Source organism: Hylaeus volcanicus, chromosome 5 (assembly GCF_026283585.1).
Source record: "Hylaeus volcanicus isolate JK05 chromosome 5, UHH_iyHylVolc1.0_haploid, whole genome shotgun sequence".
NCBI lineage: Eukaryota > Metazoa > Arthropoda > Insecta > Hymenoptera > Colletidae > Hylaeus > Hylaeus volcanicus.
The window spans coordinates 22,891,638-22,908,510 of record NC_071980.1 but is presented as its reverse complement, the minus strand read 5'-3'; the positions used below and the strand labels follow the sequence as shown (position 1 = coordinate 22,908,510).

At 37.7% G+C, this 16,873-nt stretch overlaps 1 protein-coding gene and 1 non-coding gene across 4 annotated transcripts in view; both read right to left on the bottom strand.

Moving 5' to 3' along the window:
* The window catches only part of LOC128876429 (xaa-Pro aminopeptidase 1-like), a 41,557-nt gene extending 27,781 nt beyond the window's left edge, over positions 1 to 13,776 (bottom strand). Inside the window, exons 1-2 of one of the 3 annotated variants that reach the window (XM_054122794.1) lie at positions 12,522 to 13,776; positions 12,334 to 12,426 (exon numbers count right to left, since the gene is read on the bottom strand). In XM_054122794.1, coding sequence (XP_053978769.1) covers positions 12,334 to 12,382 — 49 coding nt within the window. In that variant the 5' untranslated portion in view covers positions 12,383 to 12,426; positions 12,522 to 13,776. Of the gene's footprint in view, positions 1 to 12,333 lie in introns of all 3 variants that reach the window. The other 2 variants (XM_054122793.1, XM_054122796.1) reach the window with 2 other exon arrangements.
* On the bottom strand, positions 2,578 to 2,650 carry Trnaa-agc (transfer RNA alanine (anticodon AGC)). The gene has a single exon. It is a non-coding gene; the product is annotated as a tRNA-Ala (tRNA).
* Positions 13,777 to 16,873: the final 3,097 nt, after the last annotated feature.

Below are 16,873 nucleotides of genomic sequence, written 5' to 3'. Positions count from 1 at the left end.
CAATGTTCTCACTGTTGGAACTCAAGAAGAGACTTCATAAAAACAATATATAAAAGTGAAAAGATTGATATACTTGGGTACAAAGTAAGAAAACAACCGAGATTGAAAAGAAAAAAAAATCACTGAAGATTTATATTCGTCTCTGACGGATTAATGCCTGACAGACAGTCCACGGCTGTGTCATCACATGCTCCACACGTTTGTTGCTCGATGCCCACAGATGCAACGCACGTAACCCCTTTCGAGACGATTTTCCATTCGTCGGAGGAATGTGCACGTGGCACGCACATTACGTCACCTTATCTACACACGCATTATTAGGGTTTCAGGACGTGTTTCGGTCTTCCCTTATACGCTTGGAGCACGTGATCGCGGCGGGTTGTGCGTGGTCGAAACGTTCAAAGAAGTGCAAGACACGTGCACGAGTGTCTGCAATAATGGGTGGTAAATTATGAATCGTTGAACAAAGAAAAAACATGCGGAGCAACAGGAGAACACGAAACGAGGGTGGTTGCACGGTGAGCCTGTGTGCGTTGGTGATCCTTTTATTGTGACCTTCTTGTGCCCATTTGGGTCAACCGAGGGGGGCTGAAATCCGCTCCTGCATTGGAACGGAAGACATCCAACAAGGAGGTTCGATGGAATTGTTGGTTGGTCGACAATAGGTGAACCGTGGGCGTTCATTTTGTCGCAGGAATGAGAACGTAAATTTCTTTTGCAAGCGTGTTAATAATTTCTAAAGGTAGTCCACCCTAAACGCATGGCATGTAGGCGTTGAAAATAAAAATGGACACAAGGGTGAATTCGGTTCTTTCCTTAAGCGGGTAGGATCTAGTGACCAACCACACTGTGCTTAAGAGAAGAGAAAGTGGAAAGCCCAAGTGGGAAGCATCGACCACTCGAGATAAGGTCACGTTGTAACAGCCTAGGCGACGTTAGGGCATGAATGGAAGAGAAAGTGGATGAAAAACAGATGTGGGTAGTTGTGTCGAAGTTTCCTTTTCGACAAAGGCAGAGTTGGACTGTTCAGCGAACAAAGGAAACTTCGTTAAAATTTTGAAGAGGACCCAAACCTTAAGGACCAGAAATCTATTGTTAATTGCTTGTTGAGACCAATAAACGTTTCATTTTTTTACCCCCATAATCTCCGGACATTTCGTAACTGATTTCATACGAAATGTTTGGGTCGTTGGTTCCCCTCGATGAAAGTGTAGTGTATTCCAAGGAAGTTCCCTGAGATCTCCTGCTACTTGAGCAGTGGTCACGCGGAATGCTCTCTAAAGGACGCTTGACCGCATCCGAACAATGGCGCTGAGAACATAGATCGTGGTAAGAACCAGGATCACAGAACAGGAGAGGGATGAATGATGCACCAGCCCATGAAGCTACTGTTTTTTTCACCACCATTTCATGGGAAGAATGGCAAAGTAATAAGTGGTCATCGAACTACCTAGACCAACTTCCTATAGGTCTTCAAATCAAACTCATCTACTTATTAATTATTTCTCAGTGATAACATTTGTTTGCAGAATCTTTTTATCAAATTCCATCTACGTGTCTGTTTCTTGAAGCAATATATTCTTGACAATATATCAATTATAAACTATCGATCAACACGTTGCCACTACATATAATTTACAACTAAAATTAATTCTTTCATTTACTTCCTAATATACAACCACGTTTTAAAATAGCCTTTACTGTTAATACAATTACTGTTTTATATGATTATATACACTTTGCAAAGAAAAATATAGCGGTTCATTTTTAATTATTACTTTTACGAAGTTATATTTTGCGTATGACTAATTACTGTTCAATAGATGTTTAATTTGGTAGGTATGGTCACGTAGCGTTCCAAGAGCTGTTACCAAGCGTGGAGATTAGGAAGGATACGTGGACGGCGAACCAGCACTAGTTTCTCCGCCGGTTGTTGGTAAATCGTGGTTTAGAATCAACCGGGCACCAGACTCGACGTGGAGGTAGCCAGAGGAGCTAAACGAGCTTAGGATAGCGCCACAGAGAACGCCTAAACGCTGTACCTGGCTGCGATGTTTGCGTGTGTTGATATTGCTATGCCACCACAGATGGTCATTTCGTAGTTGGTCGTTTCTTATTCCTCGCCCGTCAATCACCTCATTCATAATTCGATACTCATAACGACGATACCTTCTGTTCATTCGAAACATTTTTATTTAACTACAACTGTGATTCCTGTATATTGTTTACAAAACATATTAAACATTCTGGTAAAGGAATGTTTATTCAAATGACACTTAGTTTAAACAATTTTTCTGAGAACGTAATTCAAGAACTCTGTGATGAGATTATACTTTTATAAAAAATGTGATGTACAGGAAATATTAATTAGGATTCATTGTTGATATCATTTTTATTCTTTTAATAAGGCTTCTTCTTAATAGATAATGGAAATTATGAATTAATATTAGTAAATACAGAACGATTGGTCAAACTTGAATGGGAAATCCGTATAGATGTGGCTTATGATGTTTTGGATTAAAATGATTGAAGTTGCATGGTGTTTCTAATGAAAAGAAAAGATAAAAAAAACGAATTTGGAGGCGCCGGGTATCGATCCCGGTACCTCTCGCATGCTAAGCGAGCGCTCTACCATCTGAGCTACGCCCCCTTGTGAGAAACCCGTGATCTTTGCCAATCACGAGACCACGAGCCCAGGTGAACAATTTACCTGTCTTCAACGATACAATTAACAAATGCTAAATTAAATTGCAAGTTTAAGTAGATCAATTTGTCAGTTCAAGTTATCACCAACTCACAATATCATTTGCTTTCATTGGTTAAAGAATTGTTAAATTAAAAACGAATAATAGTAATTATAATGGCATATTCTTCTTATAATTTCTCCACTCGAAACGTCGAGTAACGTATTCGAGCAAACGAATGCAATTCGAATTTATATTCAATTCGAATTCGAATTTCTCGCGCTTCAACGCGTGTCGTGCGATTCACGCCCCTCTCCATTCGTTTCGTTTGCTTTCTCATTTGATCACGTGGCGCCACCAAGTTGCCAGGATCCCAGAAAAGTAAAAGAGGAGCACTGTTCAAGAATACACACTACATCTTAGACCATGAGTTACTTACCTACCTGAAGAGGAAGTGGCCTCCTCAGGTAGTTTAGTTAAAATTCCGGAGTCCAAACAAAAACATTCAAAATTTCATTTGTTTCTGTCTGACTATACATTGTAATTTTTGTTAAACCTCTTCAGGTATGTATAATAAATAATAAATGTCATATTTCAACAAGTGGTCTCTGTTTAAGTCTTTCCTTCAAGTAGTATGTAAATAAAAAAATGGACCTATGACTTTAGGATCTTTACATTGCCTTCGATTTGAATAGCTGAAGTGCTGCTATAAATTAAAAGTTTTCGAAGGAGGCACTTGAATAAGGGACACAAGCCTTGGTTTCATCTGGAGAAAGTTGAGGTTTACTGAGCCTTAGAGTTTTTCACGTCTTCGGGTCACTTTTTCACCCTCTTACCAAATTTGATCTCGTCTTAAATTGGGGTGAAACTGGATAGAAGTTACTCTTAGATATAACTAAAATTTTTCGGTGATCGATGGCCGCTACTTAACTCGTGTCACCGAGCACCAGGTTGTGTGTATGCATGAGTGTATGTGTGAAATAATATTTAAAAGAACCGAGAAAAGGTCAAAGTCTTAGCTCGGACTCCTTAAGGACCACTTTTATTAATAAAGTTTTCTTATAAAACTTACGTTGTTTTTGCTCAACCACTCTACACAAGAGAATATCAATGAAATAATTGGACAACAGTTCCCCTAACATATAACCAAGTTCGAATCGAAAAGTACTCGAAAGGATAACCAGTGTGATCTAAAGAATACGCGATTGTAAAGCACATTGGACGAAACTCATCGGTCCGATGGCAAGGGATGAAGTTGCCAGGGGGTGAGTAATCGATCAGGGCCGCAGCATTCGATCCCTTATCCCTGGTGTTTCGATTTTCGTGCCGTGCGACCCGATAGCGAGCCGTTCGATCGGGACAAATGGGTATCGCTCGACGATAACCATAAACGCGGAGCCAGCCGCGTTTATCGGATTTCGAGGTGGCGTACTGAAAAGAGAGATCCGATCGGGGGTGGAAAGTGCAACCGAGAGAAAGAGGTCCTGTGAACCTCTGTACATGTATGACAGCCTGCTACGTCAACTGGTCTCTTTTCCGATAATTTGCCACTCATTAACATAAACGAAAGCCCGCGCTGGAAGGGGAACAAGTTTTGGATTTTACGTGCTCGCAGGGGTGGCTTGGCGCACCTGGCTCCTTTCGATGGCTGCGGCCCTGCTCACGGTTTGCTCTTATTTTCCGATACCACCGTCCATTTGCCTCTTTTTATCCCCTTCCCCTTTCAACCCCTTTTGCGCTGGTTCCACTCATTCCTGGATTTTCCGCCGGTCCTTTAATAATATCGTGGAACTTCGTTGGAACAGCGTTTTATTGATCGTTCGATTATCTAAATGTGTATAATATTGTATAATATACCTTTTATAAGAGATTAATTAGAGTATTCTATTATCCAAGTGGAAAGGAAAACTTGATGTATCTTATTTGTTTTTTGTTTTTTTTTTTAATCAACTATAATCAAGTATCAAGTATAACCAGTTATGTATAATAATTCGAGGTTGTCAAAAAGTGCACATTTCGAGTAAACAAATAAAATAATGTACCCGGAGGAATCGTCGCGATATTGGCCCGATTTTCGAGGTATTTCTAGGCTACGCCGGCGACACAAATCATGTTTTGACGTCGCGGTATGTGGCCTGAAAGATTCATATGCAAAAATAGATGAGGCTAATTCTGTAGAATAATTGTTTCGAATAGTCACTTGGGAATGTTTGGATCACGGTTACATTTCTCACGATGACCGGCGGGAAATGTTACTGAATCACCATCTCTGTTTAAAATGGAAAGTCACTTAGTTCTACAATGCGATTATCGGTACATTCATACATTGTTCCGATACTAAGAATCATATGACAATTAGTGACGACTGGGTTTTGTTATTAACCTTCAAGAATTTCGTCAGAACGAAGATACATCATTTTAATTTAATCTGTGTGTTAATTTTGAATGCATTCAATGAAATTCACGTCTTCAGAAGAATTTCGGATGTGAAGAAATTATTACGCGTGGAAACTGATTCTGTACATTTCTAAATTTAACATTTATTCATAAAGAAAAACTGTGGTCTTTTGATATTGTTTTAGTCGCACATTCCAAAAGAGTACATGCACTATTGTTCCATCGTTATAATACGAAGGTTTATACTTCAACATAACGAAATGGTAAGTAAATATTCCTATTTAAACTCCAGTCACGTGTATTGTAAATATAAAGGTACATAATTCATTTCTACACGTAATAAAGAAGCCTACAAACAAGCCTTTTTGAACGTACAGCAACACGTGAATGCCATAATCGTAACGTTCATTTTCCGCGGCTCGAACGTAGAATCTGGGTCTGTTTGCCAGGTGAACGCACCCGAGAACAAATAGTTGGTCAGGCCGTACTATAAATAACGGAAGTTTGCGAGCACGTTGGCGCTTACTAAGTTATTCCTGTGGCGCCGTGGTTCGAGCATGCACTTGACTCGAGGATGCGTTTCGTGACATAACTTTCGCCACGTGTTTGATACACGTAACCCTTGACTGCGCTTTGACTATCGATTGACCGCCAAAAATAACCATCTCTCTGTCGTAACCTTCGTCTCCATAACCTTAATCTAAATAAACATACTTTAATAAGCGTAGAAAGTTTCAAGAAGAATCATTTTATCTTTATCGAAACTCTGCATGTGTTCCATCCATAAATGGGAGTAATAAAACTCAAATAATAAATTTGATAGTTACGAATCAATGAAGAATTTTAAAAATTCTTTTTACAAATTTTCAAATTTTTGCTAACGAATTTATTAAATATTCTAATTTTTTGTGGTTCATGATTCTCAAAGCATGAAGATTATAGAATGTTTCCAACCTGCAGTTGAGATCCACCTTAGCGATAAGAAATGTAGAAGTAAATGCTAAAATATACACATAATGCTTGACGAATTAATTAAGAAGATACTCCGATTGCTTGCTTATTTTTTAGATTGACATTGTAGCATGGATGTTGGAACCATCCTCTGTCGATGGAAAACCTTGAGATTACTCGCATAAAGAACGTATTATACGGACAAGGCGATATTGAAACAGCACATGAACGATTAAAAGGCATTTAATGGCGCCTTAAAGGATTCTTTGAAGTCGAAGCAAGCATTAATTTGTTGTAATTGCTACTAAATGCTCGAATGAATAATTTCTTGCACTTAGGATCGCTTCAATGTTACATAATATCGTGATTCCTGGATGAAACGAAACATTGATTTATGGATTACTCCGCAGCAGCGATTCAGGTTTAGATATATAGCAGCAGCAGTGATCGTGTAAACGTTTCTAAATGTCGATACTCGTAACATTAAAAATAATTCTATAGTCGGTTCCTATGAAGAATTAGTTGGAGAATTATTTTATATGAATTACAAAATGATGGAATTTTAAGGATACAATCCACATGATCTGTATTATTAGTACAAGTTTGTTTTTTATTTCAAGTGAATGAATTTCAATTATTACCTAAAAATAGAGAGAATCACCAAAATTTTGAATGATAAAATTTCATTCTTCTTTCCTCTCCATTGTTTACCCAAGGATTTTGCAACAGACGTGTTTAGACACATAATGTCAGACATTATATCATCTGTCACAGACTGAAATACGTCAGGAACGTTAAACATTTCCACGTCTAAAAATGTTTCATTATATTTAGAATCTGCTTAGTCATTTATAATCTCGAGCCCAGCCAAGATTGTTCGCACAGGTTGCAATTATTCTGTATATGTTTCTGCGCATTCGGTCAATGTGCCGATAGAAATAAATTTCAAGTTGGTCGCAATGTCGGCAATGACATAAACTATACCGATGAAAAAGACGTAGGTGGTGATTTTAGGGTCAGCTTTACTAGCATGAATTTTCGTCTGATCCATAGCACTAGGAATTGGGTACATAAATCGTCAAAGAAGGTGAATCATTCTATCCAGATTTAATTGCTTTCCTTACCGAGAAAATGAGATGAATGCATACCTGATAAATGCTTTGCACTCCGTAAATTTCATCGTATTACACTGGATTTTTTTTATATGGATCAATTTTGCGTTATCTTCAAATTTTAAATGTTTGAAAATTAAAGACATTATAGTGCAATTTTTGGTACAGATCAATTTTGTGATAGCTTCAATTTTAAGTATGTTGAAATATAAAGGTAGTCTTCATTTCAAGTTAGTTGATTAATTCATTATAATACATTTTATAAGGAAGCTCCGTGGAAAATGTTATTGAAAAGTGACGATAAGTTTTCTCAGAAGACGAGCGTGATATCTAAGAAAATAAATCAAACATGTTTACAGAACGCTCCTCCATTTCGTATCTGTATTTGACGACGTATTCGAGGAAACGCTTTTAAAATTTGTTCGAGAACTCGAATGACTTCGCGTTTAAATATAAATCATCTTCCGCAAGATTTTTGGTAAATCTGCCTCCGCGAAATTCTTTCTCGCGTTCAATTTCTCGAATTAGAACTGACGTAACGCCTTATGCGATCCCCGCGGTCGCTGATACGAATCTTCAGCTATTGAGAATTGCCGATTGACAGAGCTATTATCTCACTAAACAATCGACGTCATTACGCATTCTAGGAAGAAAAACAATTGCTCATAAATAGATTTGCTTATAGACGCCTGGGATACGTAACGAAATTTTTTTACAACGTTACCGTTTCTCTGAGCTGATTTTAAAATTTATTAATAGACTTGTTCGATCGCTCTTGGGTGTGTACGTACGCCAAGAAGAATGTAATTGGAAAGATTAAAAAATTTACCTTTTAGAAGCTTTTAGAATCTTTAAAAGAAATTATGTTAAAATTATTTGTTCAAAGTAGAACGCATGATTGATGCTTTTTGTCATTGTCAAATTTATTTTTTTTTTCTAAATTTCGTTGCTTTACATTTTTAGTTAATGCAATTTATTTGATTACGTTTAATGAAGGTGAGAGTTTGAAAGAGATTGCAATGGTCGCTGTAATATTTTATTAAAACTAGTAACCAGAAATAAAGTAGAACATGCCTCAGATGTGAAATGGTGCACGCGTTCCGTGCAGTAGGCCAATTATTAAATGGAGCGGGAGTCACCTTTAAATAACAATATTCGTTTGTGTGACATGTTCCTGGTCTTGTTGCATCCTGTTCGTTCGTGTCTGACTAATGTCTCTGACTATTAATGTACCATCGTCTGGAACTACTTTGTAGCTAATTCATTGTCACATACAAAGTTCTCATGTACACGTTAAAATATTTCCGAATACACATGAAGAAACGTAGAAGTTACTGTTTAATGTTTCTTAACTTAACGAAGGAATGGTGTTTTTCTCCTACACTTATTCTGTTTGAAATTAAATTTGTTTAAATTAGGTAGTAGTATTATATTATTGATATATTATTAGATTTAATGTATTATTTAAATACTTGATTACACTAGATTATATTTTATTCAATATACTTGATTCGTCATAATAAGGAGAAAAATAATTAAATTCAAGTATTCGAGCAGCGAAAGCAAGGTATTGCTTTGCAACATAACATAAAATTCTAGTTCAGATGTGAAAATAATATTCCTGCACGCTTAACTATTCTTGACCTTTTACCAATGATATTTCCTGGAACATTTAATATTCTTGTTCCAAAATGATGTCCACGAGCTGATCGAACTGGACAGTTTGATGGCTTCGTTAAAACGATACGCGGACTGCCATTGTATGGTTACATTTGCTCGCGAGACCCGGAAGTGATAAAACAACAATATCGACGGGAGTAAGCGACGCGGTCATAACAGATTATCTGAGCAACGTCAAAGATAGTTAGGGAGTGCTGGGACCTTCTGTGACGCTCAGAGAGGATGTAACATTGAACTTAACTGGCTAATAACCTCCGGCCATATGCAATCTATAGACAAACTTCAGATGTTTCGCTACGGATCGTGACGTGCAGTTTCGTTCTAAATTGCAAATGATTCGTAACAAATACACGCGAGTAAATTGAAAATATAAATGAAGAAACCTCCCATTTAGATCTGGATCTTCAAAATTGCGTTATTACAATTCAAATTAAAATGTTTAAATTTACGAGCTTCGATGTGCAAAAGAATTACGATGATTACTTCTTCCAAGCTACATTCATATCAAGGCAACAATTTTTGATACAAATTTCTTTGGAATAATACATATTGTTTTGTAAATATTGATTCGGTTGTTGATAGTTCAGTTGGATAAAGGAACTGTTGGTAGTAAAAAGAAATATTTGTTATTTATTTTTGCAGTTAAAAAAATCCCACGGGGAACTTTGAATAGCAAATCACTCGAACCCTTCGACACTTCGTGCACGCGCAAAACGTTTCTGTAGTTAAACACTTGTCACGTTTTTCTCGTTATTAAAAAATGACACGGTGCGCTAAGTGTGACAGATGACGAGGGGCAGATTCGCGAATGATTTGCCCGGGACACTTGCAGAAGCGACGAATAGGATGGTATTGAACGCGTTAACCCTCTGCAACCCAAATTACTTTTTATTTTTGAAACACTCGCAAAGGGTTTTTCCAAAAGGGGTTCAGGATTTTGTTTTTTAATAAAAACATACACCTATTAGCATAGTCGTCGTGAACATCATCTTTCACGTTTAATTATAATCATGTGTACTTTCATTTAAAGTAAAAAAAAAAAAAAAAAAAAAATTGTATATATTGTATACCATTTGTGTTTTATTAATAAACAAAATTTTAGAGCCTCTTCTGGAAAACTCTTCATAATATGACACTGATAAACATTAAGAATGTGGTGTTAATCTAATCACGAGCTGAGCTAGCGTGGCTGACTCTACTGAGTTGTCTGTACACGACGTTCCGTAACCCCTTATGTACTTCAATGGGAAATCAGCAGGGCAATCTTAAAACTTCAAACGCATGATTTCGCATAGTTTCAACAAGCAATTATCGAACGTGAGGATAGTACGGATAACGAAACCGAGGAAGTCTGATAGTAATTGTTTCGTACGACCTTGTGTGATCATGTATTTTAATTGCATGAATTATTGGAAGAGATTCCATTAGATTACAGGTGACTCATACATGACAATGCATTTCAATGGAGTAACTAGACAGGATTCGTACGAATAAGCTACTTTTGGTATCAGAAAAAAAAAAAACATTAGACCACTCATCCTTCAAAACTAATTTTTAGAATTTTCTGAAGATTGGAACTCCTTTCGTTTACCACGTTCCGACCTTCGATTCAGGTTATTTATCTAAATATCATGCAAAAGTGGCGAATTGAATAAAAGTGCTGATTTCAAACTCGATATTTTTCACAGGTTTCAATTATCAATGTGTAGCACGTTTAAAGTCCGCATAGTTAATGGAAGACACGCTCTTTTTAGACTGCAATCATGCTCGAAAATGTTATCAATTACGCTGCCGTTGAAAACCGTGGTCGTATTATTATTTCGAAAAGAAAACGCGTCTTTACCCGATTTCACGCGTGAATGAAGTGTAATTAATTCATCATTGACGTTTAAGGTGCTCGCTAGCGCAGTTACCAACGAACACGAATCCTCTCGCTCTGAAGTCTTTCAAGATTTCTGACATTTATTAAAACCGCTAACGCGTCGCATCTAGGGGTTGCTGAAAACACACATTTCCTTAAATACGGCTCACATTTGAATGGGCTGTACGTGTTCTTGTTTGCTGTTACTCTTTCTGCGCTTCCAAACCCTTTTCACAGTGCTTTTTTATTTTTTCTTGTTGATGACACAAAACACCTTGGAATTATTTTCGCTTATCACTAAGAATTCATGCAGGACGTTATCAGGGTGACTCCATACGTTTTCTTTTAACGTTATTTCTGCATGAAAATTTTCATTGACTAAATGTATTTTATTTTAGGTTATATATTACTTTTAATTAATTATTCTTGAGTTATCTTAACAGACGTTAAGAAAAAAATATGTGGTGAAATTCGAAACGAAGACACAGAGAAACACACAAATTAAAGTAAGGAAATGTATGTAACATTAATACGAAGGAATAAAACATTGTTTAGATTTGTAAATGGAAATCAAACGTGTAAAATGAGTGATTGTGTCTTGGAATGGTCTTAATGTTTATGTTTAAATTTCTAGTAGGAACCAAAGACTTGTGAATCATTTTGTCTATTGTTAATTTTTCGTCACTTTTATTATCTATAGTACCATTATGTTGAACGGAGGACTTTCTTTTCGGTGTGAATTCAAATTCACCGGTTTGTAGTGGTTTCCTCTTTTAAAGGTCGGCTTTGTACGGTGAATGGGTACGTTGTCACTTATGCGAGCGTCTTTTGACGTATTTCCGTAGCATTACGTTACTATGGAGAATGCAATAATACCTCTACATAGCGACGTGGGCTCTCGCATAATTTCTGACAACTATGCGCCCAACTGGGACCACGTACATTATACTTTCGAGTAAAGTACGAAAAGAATTTTTAATATGTTCTTCGCAGACTAATTTTAAATTTGGTTTGTCGTTGAAGCGACCGAATATTCAATGTCATTTACAGTTATTCATGAAAATATCCGTCCACTCGATATGTATAATGTGTTTTACATATTTAAACAAGTCAGGGCTGGGATAACCAATTTCATTCGATTTTAATATAAACCTACATTAATATATTTTAATTTTTATGGAAGAAAAAAAGTAGTCGTAATTTTATTTTTATTTTATGTTTTGCATTTGATAGTTTAGTGGATATTATTGCCCTATCACACACAACCTAGTTAATGAATATTCTTGAAGATCCAATTTCGACCACTATATTTATTCTAGTAAAATTAACTATACTTTTCATTTTACACAGCATACTCTTACTTAACATGCAAAATTACAACCAATTCGTTCCTTCCATAAATTTAAATTTCTCCTTTACTATCGTGACTTTTCGTCAGCACTCAATTTATAGCACTGTATATTATTCAAGCTTCACTATCTGAAGAGACCCAGCGCACTCCATCTATCACAGATTAAATAATCAGACAATCTCCGATTAAAAACAAACGTTCGTCACACGCATTATCTGAAATATTTCCCAGAGGCAACGCAGTAAATTCGAAAATGTTCCACAACAGATTCAAACCGAAACAAAACCGTGGACTCACCGAAAACGCACATCGAGGTCAGGATCCAGTGGATCGATTCCTTCTTCATGGTGTCGGTCGTCCCCGTGAGCACTGGTCGGCTGAACAAAATAACTGACACGTCGCGAAATACCGCACGCGTCGAAATAAAAATGCGAACGCGCGTTTATAGGTTCTGTTTTCGATTTGCGTCCAGCATACGCTCTCACCTATATTTAGGCGGCACTGCAATAATAGCACCGGCCACGTTGAGGAAGGGAGAAACTGGAGAACGCGAGGAGAGGAACGCGATGGTTTTCCAGTGGCAGGGTTCGAATCATCGACAGCCAGACCAATCGCAACGGGCCCCCTTCCTCTTCCGGTACCAACTGCTCCGTAGACGTTATCTTCCTTCTTATTGGACTCTTGCACCTCCTACGGACACCTCGACCCCTTCTGACCCTGAACTAATGTTTGCTCGATCGTTTGGGATCAAGAGAGATTTGGAAGCTTTAATTTTGGAAGCTTTGATTTTGGAAGCTTTGGTTTGGAAGCTTTGATTTGGTAGAAATTAGAAGCTTGAATGAAACAAAGACTTCCAAGGATGTATAAATGCGAAAAAATTGCTTTCGTCACTAGTCGAATACATATGCAAAACTTTGTTTCAATGGTCTAGGAATGTTCTTGGAATAGTAGATTTGGGATGTTTGTAAACCTTTAAAATGGGCACTGTTAATCACGGATGTATATGTTCCGGTTTCAACCACTGAAATACTCGAAGGCTACTGTTCCCCATTGAACGCTAAAGGTGTCACTCACAGGGCACCACCGGAAGGACCAGGTATTCGAGTAATCTTCGGCGCATCCAAAGAAGGCGGAATTGCGCAAGACCGTGGCGGGACACTGACGTTCGAGCTTGAATGGAAAAGCAGACTTCTGAGGATGTTTAAGATTGTTTTCGTCACTAGTTGAATACCTATGCAAAACTTTCTTCCAATGGTCACACGAAGATAGACACACCTTCACAATGAAACTCGTTAGTAACAGTAGAAGCAAGAATAATAAAGCCAGTGACGTGTTCAAACATCCGTTCTCCTTCGATCCCTTTGATGTCAAGAGAATAGAACAGTCAAGAGAATAGAAACACTGTTGTCACACTCTGGAGAACTCTCAGGGTTCGACCTTGAATCCAGGACCTGAGATCCAACCGTTTCGCTGCTAAGTTTGGACCAGGAAGAGATCTCGAGGTGTAGTCTTCGGGTACCGCGCGTTTCGGAGAAGTCTTCTTCAACGGATTAAATGACAACGCGACGATCGAACAACGGAACCAGACAAACCAGCGCGACGGAGTTTGTTTGGAGAGCGGTGTTTGAACGACGAGGAAACGAAAGGCAAGGGAGGGCGACTGGTTCAGCCTCGAATTCTCTGTCTCGCTCCCAGTTGTCCCCGGCCGCCTCCGTCTCTTGATCTTCCTCCACCGCCACCTACGCCACTGACATCGACGGTGCCGTCGTCGACGAACACTTCCCCTTCTACCACCCGTTGCCACCGCGTCACGACGGGGATTCACGATATTTTCGTACCCTCGTTACACAGACACGACGTCGGAGGCCTGTCGAAGAGATGGGCTAGAGAGCACGATGCTGCGGAGGACAGAGGAACCCTTTGGAGGACTGGAGACGTGAACCTAACGAGTGGTACGTGCGGGGAAGCTTTGTAAGCGAAGAGGAATAGGTTGGTGTTCGAGAAATCCTTAACGGGGGCCTGTCAAGGGTTGTTATTGTCAGGGGATCGTTTTTTTATGTGATAGGCGTGATAAGGTAGGTAATTCAGGGTCGAATAGAGATTGTAGGTATCTGATGTTTGCACGGATGCATATTTTAGGTGGGAGATTGTAAAATGCGTGCAAGAGGAGTGGGGAGATGTATTAAGAAAATGTTCAACATTGACATGGGTTCTTCATTCTTATCTTCTTACCTCTGTCATCTACCTTCTTCAGTGTCTTCGTTACTTTCGTTATCTTCATGTTCGTCATCCTCATCATATTCATCATCTTTCATTTACACCCAAAATACACATATTTATTCAGAAGATCTTCATCATTTTCATCACCATCATTATTTACTATATTCATTGTCCTCATTACTTTCGTTATATTCGTCGTGTTCATCATCTTTAATTTACACCCAATACATATATACATTCAGAAAATACGCAAAATAAATCAACATCGTCGTTGCCATTGCAAACTTCACCACCTTCTTCATCATTGTCATCTTCATTGTCAATGTTGAATCCTCAATTCATTATCCCATTAAACTTCTCTATTAATATATTAACTCCAAGCATTGTCCTCAACGCATTGCCATTTGTCAAGATATTGACATAGATCTATCATCCGCCTGTCAATCTTTTATATCATATTTTACATTTGTTTACGTTTTTGCACCTCTGGATTGTCAAAATATGTCAAAGAACAGTTAGACTAACAGTGACTTAAAACAAAAAAAAAAAAGATTGGTGGTGGTATAGATTCAGGTCATCAGCTGTGGTTTTATATTTCAGAGGACAGGCATTATTGTATTTAACTACTAAATTATCATTGCAATGAACTTTTTATAGGAACTCAGACTGACAATATCAAGCAACTGATAATTCCAGTTGTCGAAACACTTCAAGATTCTATTACCTTCTGTTTATTACAGTTCCATTATCTTCTACGTTTTATTACAAAACTGCCATAAACTATAAAATATGTACCAGAATACGTAACAGTGCCATCGTACACAGTTTAAGGGATAACATTTATAGAAATATCGCAATTTCAATAATTCACTTGAACAGTCTGACCTAATACCTTCCCCAAACATTGGTCAGTTTATAATTAATCGCATCAACGTGTCCTGTGCACAGGGAATTCCTGATTGGTTATCAACAGTATCTAGGGACGTGACCATTGATTGTAAGGGGATTCGAGCGTCCATCAAAGGGATTTGTTACTTCAAAGACAATGGATTTCTCTATCTTTCGTGGTCTTAATTAGCACCTGATGCAGTTGCATCTCAATTCCGTAATTGGACAATAATTCTATTGGTCGTCGATGTTCAAGACTCTTGATTACAAAACTGGAGTGCTTTGGCAAAACTTGATCAAACGAAGCCTATCATTCTAATCAATAATTAAAAGCTTCACATAATTAACATCTTTATTTCTGAAATCTTAGAATCTTCTAGATTAAACGTCAATTTCGTTAAATCTTCGATATCATCATGAAATGATCCGTCGTTGATCATAACAAAGTATTAGCATCGATCATTTACTTCACTGTTTGTGTCAAAGTAATAATCACTTGGTGCTGATAAGAACAAAGCTCTTTTATCTCTAAACGTTGTATTTGAGAGTCTGTGCATAATCTTGACGTTTATATATAGACGTCGTTTTATCGTTGAGATAATAAAACGGGGTAAACCGTCTGACAATACTGAAATTAAAAAGTTTTACCGAAAAAATGTAACAAATTTTATGGCTGATCTGATTTAATTATGTTATTTACTATTAATTATGCTCAATAATAATTGAATTTTACACCAGGTGGTGTAAACAAGAAGAAGATGCTTGTTTTCACTCTCTGCGAGTTATTCTTTTCAATGTTTAATACAAATTAATTGTTTAAGAATGCGATATGCTTTGGGAATTAATCTAGGTGATTTAAATCAATTTTGCCACCAAAATGTAGTATCGCCATCTAGCGATGAAAGGGCCGAACTCAAATTTCGACCCTTGGTCAGCGCCTCTATCGGGAAAACGCTCAAGTTTGTCCTCGAATAGTTTCTTTTTTCGTCGTTAGATGGCGTCATTTTAGTGGGTACTTACCGACATACCGACATTATAGTTATTTATATATTTTATCTTTATTTTCACTTAAATGTTAAACATATTATGCAATAATGTGAGCTTACCATGTATTACATCGGAATTGACATTTATCATTACTTATTCAACTGAATAAAATGATAATTAATTTCAATGCTTCATATTGCAATAGTTTATTTTAAACCTTGTGTAAGCTCTCTCTCTCTCTCACACACACACACACACTCTCTCTCTCTCTCTCTCACTCTCTCATTGACTTACTCCCTCAATCAGTCGAACCACTCGCTCGTTCACTTCCAGATTCGCTCTCCAACTCACTCAATTCCTTTTCGTACAATGCCGTGTTTATTGTTTGCATCAACATAATTTGATTGCGCCGTTTTAACTTGCGCATCCTTTCGACTAAACACACTCCGAACGCCTGTATGGAATCTCTCTTCTTCACATTCCTTATGATCTCCATAGCTTCATCAATGACTGCATTATCAGAAGTTGTTCTACTAGTCCTTCTTGTCCTGCTAGCGGCTCTTCTACCGTAGAGTGGTGTAGACGTATCCCTGCCCGTTAAAACGACTTCGGGTTCTGCTTTTCTTTCTGCTTCTGCTTCTGCTTCCGTTTCTGTTTCCCTTTTCGTTTTCACTTCCACTTCCACTTCCACTTCAGCATCCGCATCCGCATCCGCATCCGCATCCGCATCCGCATCCGCATC